At 40.0% G+C, this 21,684-nt stretch overlaps 1 protein-coding gene across 1 annotated transcript in view; it reads right to left on the bottom strand.

The window, feature by feature from the left end:
* Positions 1 to 3,302: 3,302 nt before the first annotated feature.
* Positions 3,303 to 21,684, bottom strand: part of CLEC1A (C-type lectin domain family 1 member A) — a 19,830-nt gene continuing 1,448 nt past the window's right edge. Inside the window, exons 2-6 of the mRNA XM_030834479.3 lie at positions 13,034 to 13,132; positions 11,412 to 11,588; positions 8,064 to 8,215; positions 5,117 to 5,235; positions 3,303 to 4,209 (exon numbers count right to left, since the gene is read on the bottom strand). Coding sequence (XP_030690339.1) covers positions 4,050 to 4,209; positions 5,117 to 5,235; positions 8,064 to 8,215; positions 11,412 to 11,588; positions 13,034 to 13,132 — 707 coding nt within the window. The 3' untranslated portion in view covers positions 3,303 to 4,049. The remainder of the gene's footprint in view (positions 4,210 to 5,116; positions 5,236 to 8,063; positions 8,216 to 11,411; positions 11,589 to 13,033; positions 13,133 to 21,684) is intronic.

The raw sequence follows: 21,684 nt of genomic DNA, 5'->3' as shown, positions 1-21,684 counted from the left end.
GAGATATGGATTTTCAAATTGGAAGGAAGACAGGCTGCTATCTGCTGCCTGTAAGACAATACCATTTTTTGGACTGCAGAATTCTGCTGGAGAGATGAACAACCAGAGCTACACGTAAGTGGAAGGAATAGCCAGGCTGCCGATATCAGCGTGTCTCCAGTAAAGAAGAGCGGCGAGCTTCCTTCCTGCCTCTCACTGAACATCCCCACCACTCGCAAATCAAAAGACCCATTATCTGGATCCTCAAGGTTAATACTCCAGCACTTTTAACTACATCTCTCTGTGCCTCAATGTCCTCCTTGAAAAACAATAATAGAACTTGCTTCAAAATATTGTTTGAGGGCTTCGCTGGTGGCGCAGTGGCTGAGAGTCCACCTGCCGATGCAAGGGACACGGGTTCGTGCCCCGGTCCGGGAAGATCCCACATGCCGCGGGGCGGCTGGGCCCGTGAGCCATGGCCGCTGAGCCTGCGCGTCCAGAGCCTGTGCTCCGCAACGGGAGAGGCCACAACAGTGAGAGGCCCAAGTACCGCAAAAAAAAAAAAAAAAAAAAAGACAGCACTTAAATAAATAAGGTGAAATAAAACCTAATTAATTGAGGCAGTAAGAAATCATTTAAGTGAACCTGGAAGCCTATTGTAAAAGATGACCTCTGAAGGAGACATTCCTTTAGGAATGGGAAGGGCATGTTTTTGTGTTTATTTCTTTATTTACCCTTGACTTGGAGCTTAAATGGTGGGAATGTCAATAAAAGGGATTATTCTCTAGTTTTCTGCTGAACCTAGAAAAGGAAAATAGCAAAGAAAACACAGTATAAGTTGTCCGCTCTGGTTTTTCCAGCTGGCAGCTCCATCTAATAACCTGGAATAAAGGGGAAATAATAGCAAATTTTAGTAGCAAAGACTGTTTGTCTTCAAGATTCTTCAAAGTATTGTCATGGAGCTGTATTTAGAGAAAGGATAGGAAGCATTTAATAACTCTTTTCAGAAGAAGTACAATGAAGCCAGAGGCAAACATCCTACAGCTGACGTCATCCGCCAGCATGTGATGCAGTATTTACAAGTCCGAGTTTTATCTACAGAGCAGCTGGCATAAGCCTCTACAGATGTCCTCAGTGGTAATATTGCTTTCCACACAGATGGTACGGGTGGGAGATTTTTCCTTGCCGTTTGCTTTTGGCCCAGAAAAGCACGGCCTTTTTCAACACAGTGGTAAAAGACTGGACCTTAACACCGGGATAATCAGTTTCATATCCTAGTCCCACCAATAATGAACTGGGTATCTGATCTATCTCACGGAGTCCCGGATTAGTTTTTAAAAAGGGAAAGGATAGGAAAAATAAAACCCTGTCCTAGCAACATAAAGAGGCTTTTTTAACATGCTCTCTCCAAAGGACATTACATGTATGAAAAGAAAAACTCTGGTAATATTGATAGAATAATAATAAGTATCATTAGATTCTAAAAATCTATTCATACAATGAATAAAAGAAGGTATGTACACTTGAAATCAGATTATGCAGCTTTTTGTATTCTTCGAAAACTGCAAGAATTCCATTAGAAAGTATTCGACTCCCAAATATTGAGGGCAACCCTGAGGCAACCTTCTAGACCTTTCTGTGTATTTCACAATCTGCTACTATCTCCAAAGTAAAAGCTCCCAGCACACTTCTCACATTTCCTGCTGTTACAAGACCCCTGACCTGCTTCCTGTTGATAAATTTTAAGAGCTGGTTAATATCCTCAGGAAAAGAAATAGCTCATTGTGTACCCTGGGGAACTCGGGTCTACCAGGAAAGGCCACGTTCCTCATTTAACATTTCCCCCCAGTTTCTTCAGAATTACCTAAACACACAAGAGCTTAGAAGAACAAAAGTTTTCTCACGTTGGAAAACCCATTCACGGTGTGCTACCCTGTCTGATTCTCGACGGAAAATTGTTCTCAGAAAGTCATATTAGGATTATTGCCTACTCTTAAAATTAAAAAAAAAAAAAGTTTGTGGACTGAATGCTGTGCCGTACTCCTTTCTGTTCTTCGGAAATACTTGCTCATGTCGTGATCAGTGCTGTGGATTTTATTAGGTAGATGAGGAGGTTGAGGGCAAAGATGGAGAGGAATCAGCTCAAGAATAACAAACGTCAGGGCTTCCCTGGTGGCGCAGTGGTTGAGAGTCTGCCTGCCGATGCAAGGAACGCGGGTTCGTGCCCCGGTCCGGGAAGATCCCACATGCCGCGGAACGACTGGGCCTGTGAGCCGTAGCCGCTGAGCCTGCGCGTCCGGAGCTTGTGCTCCGCAAGGGGGAGAGGCCACAACAGTGAGAGACCCGCATACCGCAAAAAAAAAGGATAACAAACGTCAGATAACATGCTGTTATTTTTTCTTTCTCGCCATCCAAAGTGACACTTTCCCTTAGGCTGCAGATCTGGAGAGAAAACACTAATCATCACCCACTAACCAGGCAGCTAGACTTGTTAAAGCAATGACACCCGTCATCCAGCCCTGAACTAGTCCGCAGTCACGTAAGATGCCAGGGGTCAAAACTGAATGTGTGCCACCTCACTTTCATTTAGTTCACAAAATCATTTCTCAGATTAACCATATTTTCTTGCTGCAGTAACAAGGCTTAAATAACACTTAATTGCTTAACTAAAGGTCTAATCCATGTCTCCCATTATGCGCTTATTATATCAACCACGTTCATTAAATACCTGCACCCGTCATAGAAAATATTTAGTAACGTCCACAGGCCCCCCGTGTAGGGGCCTCTCTATAATTTGTTCACGAATGTAGGTCTCTGAAGAAGGTGGTTTATGCTTGCTCTCGCTTCCCTACTTTTAAAAACTAAATCCCTCCTCTGCTTTTCTACATATTTTTAATATCCTTTACATTTTACACTGCAACGTAGATTATGAAACTAATTCCACATGTACCTCATTTCAGCCAACAAGAACACCCTGAGGAAACTAAATATGTCTACTTTATACTTGATGAAATAAGTTCTGTGAAGTGAAGGGATTTGCCAGATAATAAATTGCAATACGGGATCTAAAACTTCATTTTATGGCCACAAATGCAGTTCTTTTTGCAGTACCCAATAAATCGATGCAAAATTTGTTCAATGCTGAAGAAATTTCCTAACTAATTAACAGAAAATTGAAGGGAAAATTCTTAAGGAAGAAGTCTACAAGCAACGATTGATAAGTGACACAGTCTTACAGGAATAAATACCAACATCTCCCCTTTATCATGTATTTGCTAATTCAATGTCATTTCACCATGAGATAGATGTTTACTGAAAATAAAACTGAAGCATCCTAGTTTCCACTGTTGAAAAACAAAGAATGATCATAGATTAGCCTTTCTAGTGTTAAATCCCTAAAATTGATTTATCTCTAAGTCGATGAAGTCAGTGGCTGTGATGGTGTTATTTGCAACGATTTCTGTTACGTGCGTGCATATTGTCCTGAGCTAGCGACACCTGCACAGAAGCCAGCTGTGTATGCAGATGTCAGAGTGTCTCTTTCACTTGCCATGACCTGATTGGATAACTCACCCTATCACAATTCGGTTGACTCATCTTTAGCCACACATTGATGTTATAAACGTGCCTCAAAAGATTTAAAATTTTAAATGTTAAAACCATCCTCTTGAAGACAGCATGCCTCTCCAAGACTTCTTATTTTTCTCAAATAATGAAATAATCAGCACTTTTGTAGAGTCCCCACAAACTCTCAATAAGGCACACACAACCACAACACTGATTGCTCTCACATTTTGAAGAGCATCTGTACGTTGGAATTTTTCCCCAAAGCACAAGTCCTTTCTAAAACCACCAACACTTTCCATTATTTACATTTATTATTATCAAATCTTCAGTACCTGGAAGGTATAAACAGGGATTAAATGGAAAGAAAAGGAACGGAAACCACACTAGGCCAGGCGCACATAAAGAACTTGACTTTTGTTCTGCAGAGCAGAAATCTTCCACTTCTCTGAAGGGAGCCTGCAGTTGCAGTTGTAGCTGGAGAACCATTGGCCTCCATGTCCGGCTCAGAGAGGCTCACGGAGCCTCTGCAGCTTCACCGTGGCCGCAGCTCTTTCACATGCGCATCGCCTCAACTCCCTGCAGTCCTTGGAGAAAGCCTTTCCATTGAGGATGGTCACACAGTCCCTACTTCTTAGGCTGGTGAAATCTATTATAATCTCAAACCTCAAAAAAGAAAAAAAAAGTTCATCTTATCATAGTTTACTTCTAAAATACAAAAGTACACAGGGAGTGTCCTAAGCTTGATAAAATTATAGAATAGACACCCATAATGAGTCTACTGGAAAGATGGGGTCACCAGACTCTTTCCTCTCAGCCCCTCAGTTTCCATACGTATTCTTAGAAGCATCAGCTCACCCAAAACAACAAAAACTATTTCTAACTAAAATGAAAATACACGTTATAATCCAATTTATCATTTGATTTTACTGCCATCTGAAAAATTATCTACCTTCTCTGTGACTCAGTTTATTTAACTGTAAAAAATAATCACATTGAATATGTACTATCTCCTGGAAAAATAAATCCTATATAGGTATATAGAAAGGTGTCTGCTCAAACAAGGCTTTAAACTGTAATATATTTTGATATAGGTATTACGTTTACTGATCTCAAACAATATACCATACACATGCCTATCTAAATGCTCATATAAGTAAAACTAATTTTTGATAATATTACTGTTTATATTGTGAGTAAATCTATTCTCAGAGACTGTATTTTGAAAGATGTGCTCCCCATTTCACTGCACAGAGAGCCAAGAAATCTGAGGTCTTATACTGCCTCTGGGTATTGACAAGTTGTAGAGTTGTGCGACCTTAGGCAGGTCACCCTTACCACCTGGGCTTCAGTTTATTCACCCATAACAGATCCCTCTCTCTCTCTCCCTCTCTCTCAGAGAATCCTGGTCTGTCTCTCTCACTGGTTTATGAGCCATTCTGAGAGTAAGTACTATGTTTTATACACCTTTGGAAGTCCTCCTACAAACACAGTGATAGTTTCATTTATAGTTGTCACTCAGGCAAAAGCTCTCTATTAAATGCCTTTCCCATGAAATGTGCTGAAGGCTTACAGTTCATGGGAGTAAGGGGCTCCGTCCATCCACAGCCAGGCCTTGCCGTTGCCGTTGCGGGATAGCCCTGTCCAATAAGAGTAGAAAAACTCAGAGTAGCTCTGAGGCATGGCAAACTCCTGTGAAAGGCACACAAGAAAACATTTAGCTTTAGAATTGTTATATACATACAGAGATACGTAGGGCTGGCCCTCACTTTTAATATGAGAACATAGATGATAGTACATGTCCATGCTGAGGTCAGTTAATTTGTCCAAGTTAAAGAATTATTTTTTCTTAATAAGCATAGGCTATATGCTGATGTTCCGAAACCAAGAATCACACCAACCAAGATTTATAAATGACCCATTATTTTCAAGTCACAGGATTAAACAAGATTGATATAAAAAATATGGGATGTAGAGATGTGGACTGATTCTGGAAACTGGAAGAATCTGGAAGGAAGAGTGCAGGAATGGGAAGTAATCTTCATGAATACATGTGAAAAGGACTGACCAGGAATGAGAAAAGAATAATGAATATACTTTAATGCAAAGCAGGGTAAAAGAAAAATTTATAAGGCTGATTTATGTCTCAGACTAAGAAGGGAAAACAGAAATGTTTCATATATATGCATTTACATTTTTGTGTATTTACATAGATGTAATTCCTTTTCTACTATCCATATTGAAAAATGTTTAAAGTTATTTATTTCCTTCTATATCATCTCACTCTTTAACACAGAAATTATCTAAATCTTTTATCATTATCCATTGTTATACCTTCCTTTTCCACGATACTATGAGTTCCTTAAGGACATATACTTTGTTTTATTCATTTTCACATCCTCAATCCTTGGATAATTAATGGCACATGTTGGTTCAATAAAAGATTACTGGAAATATAAATGAAACTATCACTAAGTGATAGTTACAGTATAGGCATATCAAAGAAACTGTAGTTGAAAATAGTGTTTCCAACTGAATGGTGGCCCCTTCACATTAAAAGTTCTATAAATAAATCATATGAAAGTGACTTAAGTATATGCAAATACATGAAGTGCATAAGATAAAATTACTATGTAACTTTCATAATAATACTTCTAACCACTGCATCTAGTATACTTCAGTGGTATATCTGAATCCTGTTTGTGCTGGAGGTGGAGGAAACAGAGAATAAAAAAATTAGGAGGTTTTATGCTGGGATACATGGGCTTAGTCAAATAAATCGCCTCTTTTTCTGCCTAAATTGAGCCATCAAGAGCCACCTAGAGGGGTGGGATAGGGAGGGGGGGAGGGAGACGCAAGAGGGAGGAGATATGGGGATATATGTGTATGTATAGCTGACTCACTTTGTTATACAGCAGAAACTAACACACCATTGTAGAGCAATTATACTCCAATAACGATGTTAAAAAAAAAAAAAAAAGAAAGGATGAAAAAGATTATCTTAGAGGTTTGAGAGAGATTGCAGAGTTTCATTCATCACAGATTTCAGGAAGTGGATAGGAATTAAGATGTAACTAGAAAGATGTTAAGAGTTTGCACAGTTAGCAGGGTATTAATTTCAATTAAATAACTCTTTGTTGATAAACTACTCTGTGCCAAGACCTCTGCTAAAACAATGATAAATAAATAATGGTCATACCGTTTGAGGAATCAAATCCAAAGGCTATAGATGCAGCCACTATGGAGAACAGTATGGAGGTTCCTTAAAAAACTAAAAATAGAACTACCATACGATCCAACAATCCCGCTACTGGGCATATACCCTGAGAAAACCATAATTCAAAAAGAGTCATGTACCACAGTGTTCATTGCAGCACTATTTACAATAGGCAGGACATGGAAGCTACCTAAGTGTCCATCGACAGATGAATGGATAAAGAAGATGTGGCACATATATACAATGGAATATTACTCAGCCATAAAAAGAAATGAAATTGAACTATTTGTAGTGAGGTGGATGGACCTAGAGTCTGTCCTACAGAGTGAAGTAAGTCAGAAAGAGAAAAACAAATACCGTATGCTAACACATATATATGAATTCTAAAAAAAAAAAAAAGGTTCTGAAGAACCTAGGGGCAGGACAGGAATAAAGACGCAGATGTAGAGAATGGACTTGAGGACACAGGGAGGGGGAAAGGTAAACTGGGACGAAGTGAGAGAGTGGCATGGACTTATATATACTACCAAGTGGAAAGTGGATAGCTAGTGGGAAGCAGCCGCATAGCACAGGGAGCTCAGCTCAGTGCTTTGTGACCACCTAGAGGGGTGGGAAAGGGAGGGTGGGAGGGAGACCCAAGAGGGAGGAGATATGGGGATATATGTATATGTATAGCGGATTCACTTTGTTATAAAGCAGAAACTAACACACTATTGTAAAGCAATTATACTCCAATAAAGATGTTTAAAAAAAAAATCCAAAGACAATAATAAATGTAAAAGGGAACAATCACGCCATTTTAATAGTGAACTTTAATTGCATGTACTTACTCAATATATGCCAATTTCATTTTCATATTTGCCTTGCCCAGTCTATGTTAGGGTGTAAACTTCTGGAAGGCTAGATATTTATTTGCAGATTATGGCAATGATTTAATTAAATGTTTTTCAATCAAAAGTTTTGTCACTTTCACATGGAAAGACAGGAAGTGCTATTTTCATGTCTCTGACGTGGTATCAATATCGTTCCCTTCCTACCCAAACCAAAAGAGGTTAAGAAATTAAGACCTTCTTCATTTGATTCCTGACTGATGGGGAACTTGAAGGTCTTGTTTCTAAGGGGTGGATAGTTGTGGAGATCATTCCACAAACGATGACCTCAAGAGATCATTCAAAGCAATAGGAATAAGACTTAGGCCTTGATTGCAATAAATAGGAGAGTCTGTGGGCTTTGACGCCTTAGAATCTTTTAAAGATTTCTTTCTGAGTGTACTTCAAACACTGACCAAGCCTCAGGACCTTACCAGTACTTCCTGTGTATTAATCTTCAGCATGGTCGAGTTCTCAGCAATGCAGAAATATTCACAACCCTGCCAACTCTTGATTTCTTCATAGAACTTGTAGCATTTGTCCCCATGCCACTTCCATTTTTCTGGGCAAGGGCTACATCTGTGCTCTTGAAAAGAAACCAAATTTAATGTTATCTTCTACCTAGGTCTGTTGTTTTTGTTCTCTTGAAATTACATAATATTTGATGACACAAGAAAGAATTGATTCCCTAGCTCTTAGATATTTAATTGCCCAATGATAATTACAAATATTTACTGAACACCCACTATATGCCAGGAATTATAATTGGGTATACAATGGGAATCAAAATAGACACTACCTGCTTTTATGGACAATGGAATCTAGTAGTGAATGGTTGGAAATTCAGTGTTCCTTGCCCCGTGTAATTCAGCATACAGAGAGGATATTCAATTTCATAAAGAACTTTTCATCTGTTCAAAAACTCAATATGCATTGGATTTGAGAAACCATTGAAGTTTCTATAATTTTCTTCCTCAAAATCCACTTATATGGTACTAAAAGGATTTTTTAATGAAATATATATCAATAAGATCTGGATTATTTTTTCGTTTTTTGTGTTTTTTTTGCGGTACGCGGGCCTCTCACTGTTGTGGCCTCTCCTGTTGTAGAGCACAGGCTCCGGACGCGCAGGCTCAGCGGCCATGGCTCACAGGCCCAGCCGCTCCGCGGAACGTGGGATCTTCCCGGATCGGGGCACGAACCCGTGTCCCCCGCATCGGCAGGCGGACTCTCAACCACTGCGCCACCAGGGAAGTCCTGGATTATTTTTTCATTCAAAGCATAAGTGAATAAAATTTTAGAAAAAAAAATCACATAAATACAGTACCAAGCCAAGCATGAGTTCAGATGGTAAATCTCCACATGTCAGAAATTGAAATGGTCATCAAAGTCAGAGGAATAAGTGCACAGTCAAGGGTGAGATGGACTGAGTGGGTCATGATCGTAAATACAGGAACTAGGTCCTGAGAACCATGGTCTTATCACCTCTGTGGATACATGGCCTTGGGCCTTTGAGAGTTGGGCACCTGTATCCACATCCCTTGTCAGTGTATGGTGAGATGGGAACTCAATGATTCCACAAAAATGTCTTTATTTTAAAAGCAATCCAGTGTCAAAATGTTAACATGTGAAAATCTGAGTGGTCAATACACAGATGGATGTTACATTATTGTTCGTATTTTTCTGACTGTTTAAAATATTTCATAAGGTAAAATGAGGTTTTAAATAAATCAATTATTTGGGAGATTTGCTTTGAAAGTTGGCTTATATCTCTGGTCCAGACCTTTTTCCTTATATATCAAACTGCCTACTCATATCACCACACATATCTAAGGGATATTTTCAAAGTCAACATGCTCAAAACAGCATCCCTGGTTCCTAACCTCCCCCCTCATGACCACAGAATTCTTCCCCATTTCTGCTTTGCCCCAGAACTCTGGAGTTATCTTTGACTCCTTTATCTCCCTCATACCCCTCACACCCCACTTTATTACATCATGCATTCATTTCCATCAATAATATCCTAGCTTGAGGAACCATTCCCTCTTTCCTGGATTATTGCGGTAGTCATCTCTTATGTGATTTCTCTGTTTCTATCCTTCCTACCCTCTCCCAGTCTATTTTCAACATATTTGTAGAATGAGCCTTTAAAAACTCACGTCAGACATGTACTTCTCCTGCACGGGGTCCTGAAATGAATCTTTCTTTTGCTCAAAATAAAAGCCAAGGGCTTCCGTGGTGGCGCAGTGGTTGGGAGTCAGGCTGCCGATGCAGGGGACGCCAGTTCGTGCCCCGGTCCGGGAAGATCCCACATGCCGCGGAGCGGCTGGGCCCGTGAGCCATGGCCGCTGAGCCTGCGCGTCCGGAGCCTGTGCTCCGCAACGGGAGAGGCCACAGCAGTGAGAGGCCCGTGTACCACAAAAAAAAAAAAAAAAAAAAAAAAAATAGAAGCCAAACCCCTTACAATGTCCCTTAATGCCATGAGTAATCTGGTAGGTGTGTTAATTATCTTGATCTTGATAATCACTGCATAATATATGTGTATATCAACTCATCATGTAGTATACTTTAAATATATATAATTATATTTGTCAATTATTCCTCAATAAAGTTAAAGAAGAATAAAGAAAATAAATAAAATTATGACCAGTGAGATCATTAGTCGTGTAGGAAAGAATCACTTAGAGAAGTGGAAGTGTGCGTGTTGATGTTATTTACTGGGTAACCATGAAATCAGGCTGTCTGGTTAGTGTGGAAACCAGTCTGTGTGGGGGCGACTGGGAGACTTCATCTGACTGTAGAGTCCCCGCAAGACAAATCGGGGACTTGGAAATGTATCTGGCTTCCTATGCACGCATAATAGGGAGAACAGAAAAGAAGACAGACTTGAATAGAGCTGGGTGTTATGAAACCCAGAAGGATAGAAGAAAAAGAAGACAAAGAACTAAGGTGATGCTTCTAGGCTTGTCCAGTAGTATTTACCAAAGCACAGTTCATCCAACACTGGCATTGTCGGGCTTCCCTGGTGACGCAGTGGTTGAGAGTCCGCCTGCCGATGCAGGGGATGCGGGTTCGTGCCCCGGTCCGGGAAGATCTCACATGCCGCGGCTGGGCCCGTGAGCCATGGCCGCTGAGCCTTCGCATCCGGAGCCTGTGCTCCGCAATGGGAGAGGCCACAGCAGTGAGAGGCCCGCGTACCGCAAAAACAAACAAACAAAATTGGCATTGTCATCATAGGTGGTCCTTAATAAAATGCAGATTTTTGGTACCCAGACAAGTCATACTACATTAAAATAACTAGAGCCTGATTCCATTTATCTGTCTTTTTAACTCGATTCCTATATGATTCTTAAAATCCAGAAACTATAGTTATGAGTTCATTAACTTCTTCATGAGGAAGGATTTGTGAATACATTAGGAAATGTATCCTACTCTTAGGTATTTAGGTGCCAAGGTCAGTTGAGAAAAAAACCTGTATTTTATTTACTTGTAGTGTTATTCTGATTAATTGAAGTTAATTGTATTTATTATTCTAAATGTCTGAATTTGCTGAATCCCTTCACGTTCTGTAACACAGACACAGCTGAACTACGTGATCCCAATAACCGGGGATGATCTGGACGTCCGAACTCTTTATTAAGTTTGCCAGACAACTAGTTGAATAATACATGGTTCCCAGGTACATTGATGGGAGAATCAGCGCTATACGGACTGATTCTCCGTATAGCGCTGTATAGCGCTCCGTATAGCTCCCAAAGGGGAGCTCAACGATCAGGACTCACCTCCTGTTTTGTTATAGAGCTCACGGCAGAGTTTTTCAGCCACGTGATGCAGAGTCTCTGCAAGCTTCCTTTTCTGAGTCTGGAGAGATTGAAGCTGTCGGGAGAGATTCCCCAGCCTTTCTTCCTTTTGAGAAATGTTTTCTTGCTGAGTGTTGGAGAGCTGGTAGAACTGAAAAACTAACCCAATTTACCAAGTCAGACTGGACACCTTATATTCTTCACTTCTATTTCTATTTCTATTTTCTACATCTGGGGAAGACGGCAACAGTATGTTATTTAAGATCCCAGGCTCTGAGCGCATTACCTACACTCAGGTTTGGACTATAGTACATAATAAATTGTATTGCCTTGGGCAAATTGATTTCTGTTTCCCTATCTGAAAATATGGAGTCATAATGACAATTCCTGACTTCAGGGATAAATTCCTTAACCATATTTACTGCTCAATAAATCTTTCTGTGTACACTGTCAAACCGTTACTCAACCTAAAATCATAAATCCATTTATCTATTGATCGGTATATTGACAATGTACCATATATTGTTATCCCATTCAGTCACTGAAAGAGTCATGTTATTGTTTCTATATTTTTAAAGCTTTGCAATTGGGTTCAGTGAGAATAGGTAACTTTCTCAACGTCACTTGGCTAGAAAATTTCAACACTTAGCTTTAAACTCCAGGTTTCTAAATCTAAGTAAAAAAAAATTCTTCATGAATCATGAGAGTCGCTTTATACCACTAAAAAGAATGGTTTATGCAAACGAACAGTTATATCAAAATGAAGTAAAAATTTGGGAGCCAGGGTAGAAACACTAAGATACATTTTTTTTTAAATTTTAAAATTTAAGATTACAAACAAGTTCTAAAATGTCCTATAAAAAAATCCAATTTTGACATTTGAACCTGCTTTTCTATGTGCTCTTTTACCTTGAACCACCTTCTTCAACTGTTCAGGACATATTGCTGTAGGGTCCCATCTGATGAAACCCATTTACTCACTTCCTTTTTAAGTTTTTTACTGTGTCCTTACTAGTTTGAAATTTAAAGACTTTATACGTGAATTCTTCCTTATTTGATTTTCATGAGTCTTTGCAAAATGATTCTATAACTTCCTGGACTTTTTGAAAAATATTACAGTGATTAAGACCTGGTCTATTCTCCGTATATTGAGGGGGTGGGATATAAATGAAATCTTTTCCTCTGATTAGCCCACTGAGCCGTGAATGCTAAAAGCAAAAACCACAGCCGCTGTCGTCTTTTGTGGCATGGAAGAGGGCTGAAGTATGCATTCATTAAAAACTGCTGATGTTAAATATTGATATATAAACAAACAACAATATTGATATATAAACAAAGAACAAAAACCTTCTTATCTCAGAATGTAAAAGTCTAGCTGGTAAGTGACTGTTGTATTTTAATGTTTCTTCCACTATGCTCGTGATTTACAGAGTTGCATTAGAATAAGGTACATCATTTACAGAGTTGCATTTCAATAAGGACTTATTCACAGGCTCCAGAATCAAAGTAAAAAAAGAAAAAAAAAAGAATATCATAACAAGTATTTCTCATCCTAGACAAACCTTGGAACCAGGATCTTCCCCCAAGTCAGAGTGCAGACTTACACACAAGCCCCAGAGCTGCCAGGCTAATGAGCAGCACCAAACACAGAGTCAGCAGGATCAGGGCCACTGGACGCCAAGCGGAAGAGGGACGCCGGGGCTCTGCAGGGGACAAAAGAAAAGACACTTTTCTTCCTTTTGGATCTATGTCAGCAGCAAGCTAGTGAGAGGAGTTGGTTCCAGAAAGGAGCAAAATGTACAGGACAACCGTCTTCAGGGGCTAGATAACATTCCCTCTGTCCTAGGAAACACCGTCACAAGGCTCCACGCCAAGCCTCACTTAACCACGGCTGGCTTCCTTCACAAGCCCCACCCACTCCTACCCTCCCCATCCACCCAGTCCTACTTCGCACTGAATCAAGTTATGCATTACCATCATCTCCATACGGCTATTTGTATAACCTTTCTGTCAAAATTAGAGTCTCACGAAAATGCCTTAACAAAGAACAATTTTTCACATCGTCAGAGAAGAGGCGGAATTAATTTGTTGTTACGCTTTGCAAAACGCCCCCCCTCCCATATGGTTCTTCTGAAAAAGCAAATTGCCTATCAGTAATGAGAAAGGATTGTTTTACTGTTTCTTTTGGGGGATTTCTTTGTCAAAAGTCTCTCTCTTGTAAGGATTTTGTTTGCTCATTCATTTGATTTTATAGCTCCAAAAATAGATTATAAAAGCAACACGATCATCAGTTTCTCAAGGATGGATCTAAGTGATCTCAACTTTGTACCTGTTAAGTAAAAAAAGAAAAAAAAAACTGTAGCCAGCATCCTTCCTTTGCCCACGCCCCACGGGTTTGCGTTGTGGTGACTGCAGAGGCTCTGCTGGGTCAAGAGTAAGCCCATCACCTAGTGAGGTCAACTATCAATCTGAATAGCCCGCAATATCTGATCAGGAAGACCCTCAATCAGCTGCAGGTATCCTCTAGCATTGTGATTAAAATAAAGGGACAGTAAAACTCTCAAACAAACCCTGGTCTCTTCGTGACCTGTGAGTTTCACTTCATTGGGAATTCAAGTCTGGTTCGAAAACAGAAAGATTAAAGACACAGAAATTCATTTCCTCTTTAGCAAAGTCCTCTGTGTGATAAATTTCAGGTACAGAAATTTGTGCCAAACATTATTTCCAAATGGGCAATGATAACTAGCAAAGATAGTATAGAAATAGAAAATATGATCACTATCCTCTGAGACTTACAATCTAACAGGGAAAATAAGTAAAAATCAGGATACAGACATTGATATATTTTAAAATGTGAATCTTTTTATTTTTTTGCGGTACGCGGGCCTCTCACTGTTGCGGCCTTTCCCGTTGCGGAGCACAGGCTCCGGACGCGGAGGCTCCGGACGTGCAGGCTCAGCAGCCATGGTTCACGGGCCCAGCCGGTCCACAGCATGTAGGATCTTCCCGGACCGGGGCACGAACCCGTGTCCCCTGCATCGGCAGGCGGACTCTCAACCACTGTGCCACCAGGGAAGGCCCTAAAATGTGAATCTTATTTTCACTTTATAACCATATCCTTCATAAAAACTTTCAATAGTGTGCATTATTTTTAGAATAAAATCTCCATCACTTTTCCTACGACCCAGATGGCTCTTTTTTTAAAGTGGACATTTTATTATGGTACGTTGTGATTTAAAAACTGCCTGTAGTTTTATTGTACTTAGAATAAAATTCTACAAGAATCTTTTTCACCTGGGCCCTACTTAGGTTTGTCATCCATTTCTGAACTATTCTTCTCTCACTCAAATGCTGTAGTCACAGTGGGCTTCCGTTTATCCTTGATCTAAACAAGTGTGTCCATGTCTTGGTACCTTTGCATTAGCTCTTCCTATACCCTTGCATTAATCAGTCCTCAGATGGGTTATTGTTAGCCTACTTCCCGTTACCCAGCTTTCCACTTAAATGGCGCATCGTTGGAAGATGTCCTTGGAAGTCCATTTCTAGCACATCACCGCATTATGTATGCTTTTTAAAAATAAGATTATTAAGTGATATTTCCATGGTTTTTCTTTGTTTCTGTCTATCACCTCCCCTTGAATGTACATTCCATTGAAACAATGATCTTGTCTATCTTGTCCACAGTGTATTTCCAGTACTGAAAATAGTGTCTGGCATATAAGGGCTGAATACATATTTGAACGAGTGAATGAATGAAGAATGAAATTATGAAAAATTAATATTACCTAACTATGTAATTTTTACAGAGGCACAGAGCTTTGTGGTGATTGCAGAAGCTCTGCTGGGTCAAGAGTAAGCCCATCACCTAGTGAGGTCATCTAAAATAACCTAGTGAGGTAATCGAAAATTAAACTTTACAGGTTGATTTTTTTAAAAAATCTATTGACTTTTCAGCAATATTTCTGTCAGCACAGGGCCGACTCAGCTAAATTCCTGGCCAAACTGGTTGCTATACACTGACTTATGTGAGATTCTGAATCATAAACAGATATAATAGAGATCTGCTTTCTCCCCTATCCTTCCATTAGCTGGCTTATCTGATTTGGCCTAAATTTTTCTGGAAATTGCTAGCTTCTCACAGCATTGTCCTTAAGAATATCTCAAATCAGCAGAACATAAAAGAATAAGATCATAGAGCAGAATATAGCTTAAGCTAGACATCCTCTCCAAAACCCTACGTCTCTTTAAAGTTCTATATAGCCCAAGAAAATTAAACAGGTGGATGTTTCTAGACTCCAGAGGAAAGTACATATGTAGGCCCACCACCATGGTAGCTTTATTTTCTCCATCATCTGTTATTACCATCAAATATACTCTATATCTTACTTATTTGAGGGAAGGGGGGTTATGTCTGTCTTACTCCAGGAGAAAATAAGCTCCTTCTTGGAAAAGACTATTGTCTGTTTAGTCACTAGAACATCAGTTCCGGCACCTAGAACATCAGTTGAAATAAGTTCAGTTAAAATGGAATGAATGAATGTGTTTAGTATGTATAAATATCTGTTATATACTTGGCTCTTCCTGCTGAAACCTATTCATATTAATACACATCTCAAAGGCATAAAATTTTAAAAGATCCTGTCCCTTTTTTATGATTAACAATTCCCCAGCCAAAATTAGAAATAAGAAGAAAGTAAAGGAGAAGAAGAACTATGTAAATCAACCAACTCATTTATACCTCCAGAAACCTACTTTTCCTTGTATAATATTTGGGGCAAGGGAGATGTTGATTTTCTGCCCAAAGGATCAACAAGGGCGGACTTAAATCCTTACTGTGAAATGAGGGGATGGAATTTAGGGATTAGAACATTATTTAATAATAATTATATCCATGCAAAGAATAAATACATGATCCTTCCTAAGGCTGCCTCTAGGACATAATAAGAAAGAAGTGTAGTGTATCTCTGCTAAAGGACACAAAGTTTTAAAAGTTCCCTTCTAAGGAGTTATCTTTCCCTGATCATTTGGAAATGTCTTTACCCGGACTCTCCTCTCTCTACCTCTTCCTTGCTCCCTGTCTCCTTCCCTCCCTGCTTCAATATTCACAAGCCCTCCTGCTTTAACTAAAGACCCAGAGAAACACAACCCTAGGGAGTTTCTACAGCAGGTGTGATCCTTTCCTAGGAAACAAGGCTTCCATGATGGAGAGGCTATATAGTGTTGAAAGTTTTATTTTTTCCTTTTCTTTGAAGCTGTATTTTCCTCTAGGTATTTTCTTTTCTGACTGTGGGTTTACCGTTCCTGAGTTTTATTCCAAGTGCCCTGATCATAATGAGGTCTCTCTCTAGGGACCACTCCCACCCTAAAATAAGAAAAAATAAGCTGCCTGGGAGGTGATTCAGTTTGGCTTGGCTCTCTTGTGGTTTTAGTTTTTGGAAGAGAACCCCTATGCTGTCTCGAGGCATGTTTAGAAAAAGGTGTGGACGGGCCAAGGAATGATACAAAGATCCCTAGGAATAATAAGATATACATAGAAAAAAACACCCCTTTCCTGTATCCTCTTACTATAACTATACTATAAAACGCTACAGGGCTAAGGTCAAGTTTTGAATATAAATCCCTTTGTAGTCATGCGAAACTTTGTGGACGAAGAGAGTTGTCATACTTGACCAGCTGCCCTTCATCAGGCATCAGAAGGAACACTTTGTACCCCTCCACTCCCAGGCCTTCTAAGAAATGAAACAAACATTACCAAATGTAGGCTATTAATATGCCTCTGAAATAGAAAGGATCGTAAAAGCTTGAAAAGACACAAAGAATTTAAATAATTTGCACAAAGCCACGTTGCAAACTAGTGGCAGAGCCAGGGTTAAATTGTCACGCTTAGCACCTCAGTTTGTACCTTTCCCTGTGAGCCACAGCACATCAGTTTGTACCCTTCCTGTGAACCAGCCTCACAGAAACATGGGGCTAAACAGGTGACAAGGTATATAATATTTCAGAAGTGACTTGCCTCATCCTTTAGATGACTGACAACAGTTTTCAATCAGGAGACATTGCTGATTATATATCTGACTTTTGGATATATTTTTAAATGTTAAATATTGTCTTTTTAGCAACTTTGTTTCCTTAATCCTAGCATGGGGTGCACAGTAAACCTCATGGGAAAAGGTTGGAGGTTCTGTGGTTTGAGCATAGTTTTCAGTGTTCGTGAAAATGCATGTTTCCTTTCTCTTATGAATTGATTTCAAATATTTGCTATTTTCATTCTCAAAGTAGATGAGCGTTACTCCTCCTATAAGTTCAACAGACTATACTTCTAAAAACATATAAGCTATTTCTAGAATATCGAGTTTCTAATTCACAGCAATTAGAAAGCCAATTGTATTTTTCCTTCTCCTTTTGAGCAAAATTTACATGAGTCCATTGTTTATCCCGTCAAGGGGTTTTGTTTCTGAAACATAATTCAAAAATAACATTACTATTAATGATAATTGCTAACATTCCTTGAGTTACTGAGATACAAGCTGTATATGAATTATCTCATCGATCTTTACAAATACCTTATGAGGTAGATGCTATTATAATCCCAATGTTATAGGTAGGCAACTGAGACCTAGGGAGCTTAGTTGCCTTACCCAAGGACACACAGCAACTGATAATAGTACTTACTGAGTGTGTTATATATGTTGTAGTATTTCATTTGAATCTCCCAATAATTATTCAAGAGGGCTCTATTTTTTTTTTTTTTTTGAAATTTTGGAAGCCATTTTAATAAATGAAAAGTCCAGCAAAGGTACATTTACCGAGAATAAAGCTGCCCAGGATAATGAAAGTACCAGGTAGTTTGAGGTGTTTTTGTTGCTGGTAACTGACGTTACTTTTGCTCTGCTTTTGTTTGGAATTGCAGCGGACACTGTGGTGACTGCTCCCCCCTCTTGGAGAGCCAAGGTTTAGAGCAGCTGTTGTACCAGGAAGCCCTTGAACTAGTTTAACTCCGTGGGTTGAGACTCATGGGCATTCCCCAGGTGACAATTCTTCCATAATGTCCTCAAGGGCTATCCATGTTGTCACAAGTGGCAAGCTTCCATTCTGTTTTATTCCACTGGAAGTACTGGTGATGATTTTCTAGATGCAACACCAATGGCGTGATCCACGAAAGAAATAGTCAATAAGCTGAACTTCATTAAAATTTAAAATTTCTGCTCTGTGAAAGACACTGCGGAACAGCAATTTCCTTGGTTCTTGTCCTCTCCAGGGAAAGAATTCAGATGAGAGGCATGGAGCGTTTTAAGTAGTAAACTGCTACTTTAATTAAGTTTAAATTAAGCAAAGGGAAAGTACACTCCCAAGAAAGGATGAGAGTGGGCTGCCTGGAAACCAGAAGCAGCCAAGAAGGCACTTTTTTTTTTTTTGCGGTACGCGGGCCTCTCACTGTTGTGGCCACTCCCGTTGCGGAGCACAGGCTCCGGACGCGCAGGCTCAGCAGCCATGGCTCACGGGCCCAGCCGCTCCGCGGCATGTGGGATCTTCCCAGACCAGGGCACGAACCCGTGTCCCCTGCATTGGCAGGCGGACTCTCAACCACTGTGCCACCAGGGAAGCCCCGTGAATCAGTTTTATATATACATATACCCACTCTTTTTTTTAGATTCTTTTTCCCATATAGGCCATTGCAGAGTATTGAGTAGAGTTCCCTGTGCTATATAATAATCTATTTTCCTTCTTGTTTCTAAAACAGTAAGCTGTTTTTTGCCTTCCTCATACTTGTACTCTCTGCCATATTGACTGTTTACTATTTTTATTATTATTATTATTTTTTTTTTTGCGGTACGCAGGCCTCTCACTGTTGTGGCCTCTCCCGTTGCGGAGCACAGGCTCTGGACACACAGGCCCAGCGGCCATGGCTCATGGGCCCAGCCGCTCCGTAGCATGTGGGATCCCCCCAGACCGGGGCACGAACCTGTGTCCCCTGCATCGGCAGGCGGACTCTCAACCACTGCGCCACCAGGGAAGCCCGACTGTTTATTATTTTTAAAATTCACTGTTCATTACCATTGACTTGTCCATTTCTCTTGAAGTTATTGCATCTTAGCTTCCTCTCTCCTGTTCTACATCATCACTCTTTACCACTCATCCTTAGCAGCTCCTACTGGAGTCTCTTTCTTAGCCTGTCCCTCAATTGTATTCCCTAAGATTCTCTCTTTGGCACTCTTCTCCGGTGTTTTGTCTTGTTTTGTTTCATTTTCATTTTCAGTTTACATTCCTCAGTGATCTCTCTCAGAAAGTTTAATTCCTACCTAAATGCCTACAATTCTCACCTGTATAGGCAGTTCAGAATCCTTACCTCCAACCCACATGCTGTATATACAAGTGCCTTAGGGCAACTCCAATTGCATGCGCCTTCTCTTACAAGCATCTCAAACTTAAACTGAATCCATCATCTTTCCTATTCCTCTCGTAGTTTCTAGCTCACTTCATGGTAGCACCATCTACATGTCGTCAGATGGAACCTACTCCATCTATGCTCTCCCTCTCCTTGCCTTCCCCCTTGTAACCAGTCACCAATTCTTTAAACTCTCCCAGCTTAGTATCTTTCATATTTGATTCTTCCTCCCCACTTCCACACCACTTCAGTTCAGGTTTTTCTCCTCTCATCCTTAGACTAGTGCAAAATCTGGGTATTAGCTCATCCAGTTTCATACTCCTCATGCAGCCTAGATGTTCTTCTAAAAACACAAAATTGATCATGTTATTCCCTGTTTAAATCTCACTCATTTCACCTACTGAATAGAATCAAACTACCTCCGTATGACATAATGTCTTCCGTAACTTTCCAGACTTACCTCCTGTCAACATTCTCCCTCCAACTCTGCCCCTCACCATAACATATTTGTTAACATCCTCTGAAAAACAGTTACATAAGATTGCCATGGCTCTCCTCTCATGTGTCTGCCTGCCTGTAGTGCCTGCAGCCACTTAAACCTCCCACTTCTTCTCCCATATCATGGGGAACATCTTAAAGTCAAGTCCACTCAACGGTCACTCCCTCTCTCAAACCTTTCCTGATCTCTACCCCTACCAGACAGAAGTGACCAAGCTCTCCCTTATACCGAGCTCATGCCCCATCACGGCACTGTATCACACTTGCTGCTCAGTTGACAGCTGTATTAGACTTTAAGTTTCCTCATATGCAGGGATCATGTCATATTTGACATTGTAGCCTCAGTACTTTGCAACATGCCTGGCATAACATGACCCCAAGCATAAATTTAGGGAAAGGAGGTCTGAGGGTGTTGTCTTTCGTTTTTACTTTCTATCCTCTGAATTATTTGGCATTTTTTAACACAAACATAAATTTTATATCAAAAAATTGAAAACTAGACAATCAGTGAATGTGTCTCATTTATTTTTATTAATTCTAAAGAAAACATTAATATTTTCTAGTCATAGCTGTGCCCCAATATTAAGTTGAATCTGAATCTTCTGCATTGCCAAAAAATTCCCAGAGTAGTTGTTGCTGTTATTTTTAACAGCAAAATGATATCAGATCTGTTTTTCTAACAGATAATTAGACTTCTAGAGTGACATTCCTCTAAATACTTGCATTATCACCAGATGGAAACAAAATATTAGACACATAGGGTAAGATAACTATTTTCAGGTGTTTGCCTCTAAGATCCTTCTTTGTAACCCCTATTCCTGCTGTTTGCATTTCCATTCTTACAAAAAGGTTGCCAGATGTTTCAGCTGGTGCTTTATCCTGCCCCACCCCCCTCTCCACCCTCAACCTCAGCAGAACTTATTTGTACACCCTGTTCCTGATCATGCGGATCGCTAAGCCTTGTGAGAGCTCCCAGCTCTAGTCAAAGGTGGAAATGAAGTTGTACACAAGCCACTTGAAACCACAGCTGACTCTTCACAGGATTTGTTGGAGGAAAACATACCATGTCCTATTACACATATCTGGTGGCTACAGAAACTGACATCCCAGAGTTATCACTTTGCTTCCCATCAAGGAGGCTGGAAATCCCCAGGACCGCCTCACAACTTAATAGATAGTTTAGTAAAAATTAATAAGTAGATAAAAATGTAAAAAGCAGCCCCATTAGTGGGTCTCAGGTCGAGGGTCATTCAACGAATAGAAAGTGAATGGAAAAGTTTAGTAAGAAAAGGGAAGAAAACCTAAAATTTTTTGATAAAGGAGGAAAGGAAGAGAACAGTGAAAAAGTGAGTGTCCAGATTTTAAAAGGTG

This window comes from Globicephala melas, chromosome 10 (assembly GCF_963455315.2).
Source record: "Globicephala melas chromosome 10, mGloMel1.2, whole genome shotgun sequence".
NCBI lineage: Eukaryota > Metazoa > Chordata > Mammalia > Artiodactyla > Delphinidae > Globicephala > Globicephala melas.
This window is presented reverse-complemented; position numbering and strand designations above follow the sequence as displayed.